This window comes from Sarcophilus harrisii, chromosome 4, assembly GCF_902635505.1.
Source record: "Sarcophilus harrisii chromosome 4, mSarHar1.11, whole genome shotgun sequence".
Lineage (NCBI taxonomy): Eukaryota > Metazoa > Chordata > Mammalia > Dasyuromorphia > Dasyuridae > Sarcophilus > Sarcophilus harrisii.
Genome location: NC_045429.1, coordinates 356409351 through 356416419, shown reverse-complemented (window position 1 = coordinate 356416419; position 7069 = coordinate 356409351). Strand labels below are relative to the sequence as shown.

The window sequence follows — 7069 nt, the reverse complement described above, 5'->3', positions numbered from 1 at the left end:
ACAATTTGAACACCTCAGTTCTCTGTTCCCTAATCTTCAAGGGCTCCCTGTTACCCTGGGATAAAATATAATTTGCTTTGTTATTTTAGGTTCTACAGTCCTGCTCCAAACAACCCTTTTCCTCCTTATTTCATACTAATGCCCTCAGCTCATCAGGACTTCTAGTTATCTCAGACTTTGACCTCACTCTCTCGCTTGCATACATTCCCAGAGACTATCTCCCATACCTAATGCATTCTCTTCCCTCTAGGCCCAGATTGCCCAAAGTGCCACTTCTTCCACCAAACTCTCCCGCATTCAAACCTCATTCCCCCCAGCTCCCAAGTTAGAATCCATGTTTCCTTTCTTAAATTTCCCCAAATGTCTGAATCTCTTCCCTTATCTCCTATAACATTCTATCATATATCATGCTTTCTCTTGATCCTATTGTAAGCAACTTTGTGGTAAGAGACTAATTTTCAACTTTGTACACCTAGTGCTTAGTATTTGTATTACCTAGTGCCTAGTATTATAATGCTCTGCAACATAGTAGGTGGTGATAATAATTATTGGGAATATTTCCAAAAATCACAGAATCTCAGAGCTGGAAGGGACCTCCTATGTCATGTAATCCAGTCAATCAACAAGCATTTATTAAGTGTCTTTTGTGTGCTAGACACTCTACTAACAGACCCTACTCTCAAAGAGCTTACATTCTATCAGGAAAGATAACTTGTACATGTATAAGTATATACAAAAAATATTTTAAATACATAAAAGGTAGTTTGGAGAGAGAAGTTTGAGAATAGAGGTGATTCAGAGAAGACTTTAAGGCACTTGAGCTGAATTTTGAATGAACTCAAGGATTCCAAGATGTGGAGATGAGGAAGGAATGTATTTTAGGTATAGGGAACAGCAAATGCAAAGGTTGAGATGGGAAACAGAGTAATACATGTTCAAGTAAGGCAGTCCAATTTAACCAAATCTAATTTGTAAAATTGAAAATAGTAGAAGAGATTATCAAGTTACTTTTAGTTGCTGTTGGCGTTTGGATATAGACGTATTTGTTGTAAATACCATCCAATATAGTTTTCCTTGTTGGTTTTTGTTTTAGGGGGATTTGTTGTTGTTTAAATATCTGAGGTAACGTTGGAAGAAGAAAAGTTATCATGAATTCTTCTCTGAGCAGGTGAGATGAGACATGAACTTCAATTCAGAATCTTTCTTCTGGGGCAGGCTCCAAATCTTCAGGATGATGCAAACCCACCAGCAACTGGTATGTGGCAGTGCCCAACACAGCACCTACCATGGGAGCCACCACAGGCACCCACCACCAACCATTGCCAGCACTGTAGAAGGACAAAAAGGGAGATCAGGAAACAGGTCCCCTATCCCTTTTTTCCTAGAGGTAGGATGGTGACAAAGTGACACCAGACCTAAAGTTAGGAAGATTCATCTTCATGAATTCACATCTGTTCTGAGACACTTATTAGCTGTGTGAACATGATCAAGTCACTTAACCCTATTTGCCTTGGTTTCCTTATCTGTACAGTAAGTTGGAGGCAGAAATGGCACATCATTCCCATGTCTTTGTCAAGAAAACCCCATATGGGTTCATGAAAAATAGGGAATGACTGAATGACAATAACAAAGGATGAATAGGGAAAGTAGGATGAGAAAGAGGAGAGGAAAGTACATAACTATGCTCTGAAAAGGCAGAAGTGTGGGGACAGGGTAATTTGGGTCAATTTTTCTAGGAGATGGAAAGAACATAGTCTAAATTGTGAAATCCAGATTCTGAGAGTGACCCACTTCTTTAAGGTTTGCAAAGCCTTCATGTATGTATATATATATATATATTACCTTCTTTGATCAATAAAGGCAACTGAGACACAGAGCAGCAAAATGGCTTGTTTAAGATTATACTGTCAATGAAGTGGTAGGCAGTAGAGAGAGGCCTAGAATCCAAGTGTCCTAAAATTCTGATACCTGAGACCCTTCCATTCCATCCTTTCAATGATATGGGAAGTAAAGGAGAAAGTGAGCACTAGAGAAACTGAAAAAAAAAACAGAGACTCTGAAGAGAAAACAGGAAAGAAGTAGGGGAAGAGAGAGAAAGAAAGAGAGAGAAGAGAGAGAGAAAGGGAAGGAGGGAAGAAGAGAGAGGAGGAAAGAGGATGAGAAGAGATGTAAGATAATCTCAGAAAGGGAGGCATTAGAAGCTAGGAGATTCAGGAAGGATCTCCTGCAGAAAGTGGGATCTATCTTGAGTCTTCAGAGAGGCCAGGAGAAGGAGGAGAGGAAGAAAAGTATTCCAGAGATAAGAGACAATCATTGCAAAGACATAGAGAAAGGAGATGGAATGTCATGTGTGAGGAACTGCAAGTGGGTTGGTGTAGCTATATTGTAGCTTTCATAGAAGAGAATATAGTTTAAGACTGGAAAGGTAGGAAAGAGCCAAATTATGAAGTGCTTTAAACACCGAAAGTCTTCATATTTAATCTTAGAGATAATAATATAAAGTCTATAGAGTAAGAAGGTGATATGTTCAGAATTATGCTTTTTAAAAATCATTTTGGTACCTTGTAGTGGAGAGAAGCACTGGAGGAAAAGGACAAAGAAAAACAAAAAGAAAGAGGGGGAAGAGAAGGAGGAGGAGAAAGAAATCTCTCATGAGGGCCTGAGAAAGAGACATAAAGGAAATATCAAGAAATTATAAAAATAGCAAGATTTGTAAAGTCCATAAGAATGAGAAATAAAGGATGATACCAACATTGTAAACCTGAATAACTGGGAAGATGGTGGTACCTTGTATGATAACAAAGAAGTTTAGAAGAAGAAAGAGTTTGGAGGAAAAATCTGAGTTCCACATTTTAGATATGTAGAATTTGAGATTCCTCCAAGACATGGAGTTCAAGATTCCATAAGTCAGTTGGAGATAAAAAAAAAAACCAAACAAACAAAAAAACCTGGAGCTCAGAAAAGGGAGCTGCATGGAGATGATAATAGATTCCTTGGTAATGGATGTAGTCACCCCAAGACATAGTATACAACAAAAAGAGAAGAGATCCTAGGACAAAGTCCTGAGGTTAATGAATATGGCATGGATGAAGATGGAGCAAAAGATGCTGAGAAGGAGTAGTTAGATAGGTGGGAGGGGAACCAGAAGAAAAAACCACAGAAATCTAAAGAGGAAGGAGGTGATAGAATTATCAGAAAGGCCATTAAGCAGAAAGGCCAAGAAGGATGAGGGTTAATAAAAAGTGGATAGAGATGGCAATTAAGAAAGAAATTATTGGTAACTAAGGAAAGAGAGTCTCAGTATGGTGAAGTTGGAAGGTTACAGACTTAACAAGAAAGGGAGAAGAGAGGAGATGGAGTCACTTAGTATGATGGCTTCCTCAATAATTTTAATTGAGACGGACAGGAAAGATATAGGATAATAGATTTGAGACAGTGTAGGGTAGTGGAAGGAAGACAGAACTTGGAGTCAAAAACCTGGGGCAGCTAGATGGGGCAGTGGATAAAGCACTGGTCTTGAAGTCAGGAGGACCTGAGTTCAAATCCAATCTCAGATACTTAAGCTAGCTGTGTGACCCTGGACAAATCACTTAATCCCAATTGCCTCTTAAAAAAAAAGAAAGAAAGCCAAATGGAGTCAAAAGCCATAGGTTCAAGTCCTATTTCTCCCACTTAGTGGCTGTGTGACCTCAAGGAAATGGTTTTTCACCTCTCTGAGACATGGTTTTACCAACTGTAAAATGGAAACAGCCATATACTATACTTCACACAGCTTTGAGAAGATCTTATTAGTCACTTATAAAAAAACACTTTGTAAGGTACAAAATACTATGTAAATGCAAGTTAGTATTTAAAAAGGGAAATATTGGGGCAGGGATCACTGACCTAAAGACCTCAGGTCCCCAGCCAGCCACATAGGTGAAGAGCCGAGGTCCGAGGTCCCGAGCAGGGTTCAGTGGGTAACCGCAGTTGGCACCCATGGAGAGGCCAATGGCCAGAATCAGCAGACCAATTGCTACTGGCTCCAATCCTGCAGGCACTCCCTTGTTCTTGGTGTCTATAATGGCAAAGATGCCCACAATCAGCATAGCAGTACCTAGAATCTTGGGAGAAAGGTTACCCTGTTAGATGCTCCAAGGCTCCCTTATGACCACCCTTACATATCTTTCAAGCTCCATCCATACCTCACACCCCTATCTTTCTATATACACCCCACATTTTCACTTTCCACATCCCCCTTTGATTTTCTCCTTGGTTGCTTAGGATATACCAAGGCAAAGATCAAATAATCAATTCATGTTAGGATAGTAGAAAAGGTCCCAGGAAAACAAGGACAGATAGGAGTTGGAGGTACTAAAGAAAGGGGTAGGAACTTGGGGGATGCTGGAGGAGAGGCTGAAGAACATTGGATAATTCGGTGTGGTCCCCTGCTTCTACTCCCACCTGGTCCAGGAAGCCATTTTCCAGGGACAGATAAGGGGCTGGATAGGTGGCAAAGATGGAGGCTGTCTCCTTGGGGCCAGTCACTGTCAGGTTTCCACCAGTATAGTTCTGGAGAGCATCTGATTCAGAGAGTGGAGGCAATGGACATTCAACTTGAGCTTATTCCTATCCATGTACAGAGGGAGTTTTCCCATTTCCACATGTGAACTGGTTTTCCCATCTCCATCTATAGGGTACCTCCCCCATTATCTGGGCTTCCCTCTTATCAATCCTGAGTCTTTGAAAATGTTATTCTATACCATAGTAGAGGACATATGTTGCTCCCGAGGCAAAGAAGGCAGAAAGTAGCTGTACCAGAATATATATTGGAAATTTGGTCCAAGGTAGGCGACCCATTAGGCACATGGACAAGGAGAAAGCAGGATTCAGGTGGGCTCCTGAGGGAATAAAGGTTATGTCAGGAAGAAATAGAGAAGTGAAACGAGCTCTAGAATGATTTGGGAAGGTGATGTATGCAAGAAGTTAGCATCCCCTCTCCCCCAGTGAAGGTCTCTTTTTTCTCAGGAGGCAGAAGGATTCAGCATAAGAAAAGAGAAATGGAAGCTAGAGCTAAGGAGAAAACAGGGAAGATCTTGGGAAGGTGAGATAGGGAAGCTAGGCAGAGTAGGAAAGGTTGGAGAGATCCAAGGGCATACCAGAATCATGTGAAGTTTCCAATAGATAATATCCATGAGTCAGTGATCTGGACATTGTCTACTTCCTGCCACTCCTCCAATCTGGTACCTCCTCACTCACCTGAGACATTGCCTCCCACATAGATGGCAATCGTTACAGCCAGGGCGCCTGCCAAGAACATGGTGAAGAAGTTGCCTTTGGATTCATCACTGGTAACAGCCTGAGCCACTGCCCCCTGTGTGATGATCTGATGGAGAAAAGTAAGGAGAGAGAAAATGATTGGAAAGAAGAGGCAAAGGGAAGGAATAAAGTAAAAAGAAAAAGGGGGGGGGAGGGAAGGATTAGGGAGAACAGGGAGAGAAAGAGAAAAGGTAGAATTGGTGAAGAGGGGGAGAGAAAGAAAAGAGATATAAGAAGAAAGAAGAGAAAGAGAAGATTGGAAAAGAAATTGGGAGAAATGGAGGAAATCAGGGAAAGGCCAACCTGTTGGGAAATTGGGAGAAATAGAGGAAATCGGGGAAAGCCCAAAGGTTGGGAAGGGGAAAGACAGGGATAGTAAAAGAGAGGAAGGAGAAAAGAGCCAAGGGGGAAAAAGTGAAGGGAGAAAGGACAGGAAGAGGAAAGAAGGGACAGAGATGAGCAATGAACCTTGCAGTTATAGGAGATAATCAGAGAAATTTGAAAAGGTGACAAGGGACAGAAAAAGACAAAGAGAAAAAAAGAATAGAAAAGATGGGGACATAGAGTCATTGATCAGAGTAAAGATTATTTCTTTCCTCACCCTCCCTTCCTCCTGATTAATCCCATTCAGCCCTCTTACCATAAGTACAAAGACACCCAAAAATTCAGCCAAGCATTGTCGCACTAGAAGATTACGGATTCGGATCCGGGCCCTAACCTTGGCCAAAAATGTGAATTGAGTCATGGTGAAAGATGTCAGTGGGAGTTCTAGGGGAAAATCTCCCTGTGGCCACCGATCACTTAATCTATTTGCTCAGCTGAGGCTCCAAGGCTACACAAATAGTCAAAAGATAATAAAGAGACTTTAAGACCAATTAATTTCTGTGCAGTGTTGTTGCTGATAGGGGGTGGGGATAAGGAAAGCTTTCTTCAGCCTTGCATGGACTACGAGCCTAGATTAAGCTAGGCTTTCTCCTCAGCAGATTCTCAGATCTCACCTATTACAGGAAGGTTACTCTGGGGCAGCAGCATCTGATAGTGGAGCCAGTACTTGGTGATACCAGATCTGGGGTTAAGTCTCAGCATTCCCACTTGCTTTTGACAAGTCTGTTAATCTTTCTGAAATTAGTTCCCTTATTTGGTTGGGAAAGGACAGGAGAGGAAAGAAGGTGAGAGAGAGGAGGAAGAAAGAAGGGACAAAGATGAGCAATGAACCGTGCAGTTATAGGAGATAATCAGAGAAATTTGGAAAGATGACAAAGGACAGAAAAAGACAAAGAAGAGAAAAAAAGAATAGAAAAGATGGGGAGATAGAGTCACTGGTCAGAGTAAAGATTATTTCTTTCCCTGAGACAGTTGGGGTTAAGTGACTTGCCCAGGGTCACACAAATAGGACAAAGTGTCTGAGACCGGATTTGAACTCAGGTTACCCTGACTTCAGGACTGGGGCTCTACTCACTGAGCCACCTAGCAGCCCCTTGTTCCCTTATTTGTAAAATGGAGATAAGAATACTTGTTCAATTTATCTCATGGCTTTTTGGGGAGCAAAGTATTTCAAGAATCTGCTGTTGTTCATTCATTTCAATCACGTCCAACTCTTCATGAGCCCATTTGGTGTTATCTTGACAAAGATACTGGAGTGGCTTGCCATTTCTTTCTCCATCTCATTTTACAGATCAGGAAACTGAGGAAAACAGGGTGAAGCGATTTGCTCAAGGTCATCTAGCTAGTAAGTGTTTAAGACTGGATTTGAATTCAGATCTTCCTGTGT

At 41.4% G+C, this 7069-nt stretch overlaps 1 protein-coding gene across 1 annotated transcript; it reads right to left on the bottom strand.

Annotated features, from left to right (window-relative positions):
* Window positions 1-616: 616 nt before the first annotated feature.
* On the bottom strand, window positions 617-6095 carry AQP10 (aquaporin 10). Its single transcript, XM_003768048.2, has 6 exons — window positions 5939-6095; window positions 5239-5365; window positions 4743-4880; window positions 4444-4562; window positions 3886-4103; window positions 617-1328 (listed from the first exon to the last, which is right to left on the bottom strand). The coding sequence occupies exons 1-6, from the start codon at window positions 6041-6043 to the stop codon at window positions 1193-1195; spliced, it is 843 nt and encodes a 280-aa protein (XP_003768096.1). The 5' UTR covers window positions 6044-6095; the 3' UTR covers window positions 617-1192.
* Window positions 6096-7069: the final 974 nt, after the last annotated feature.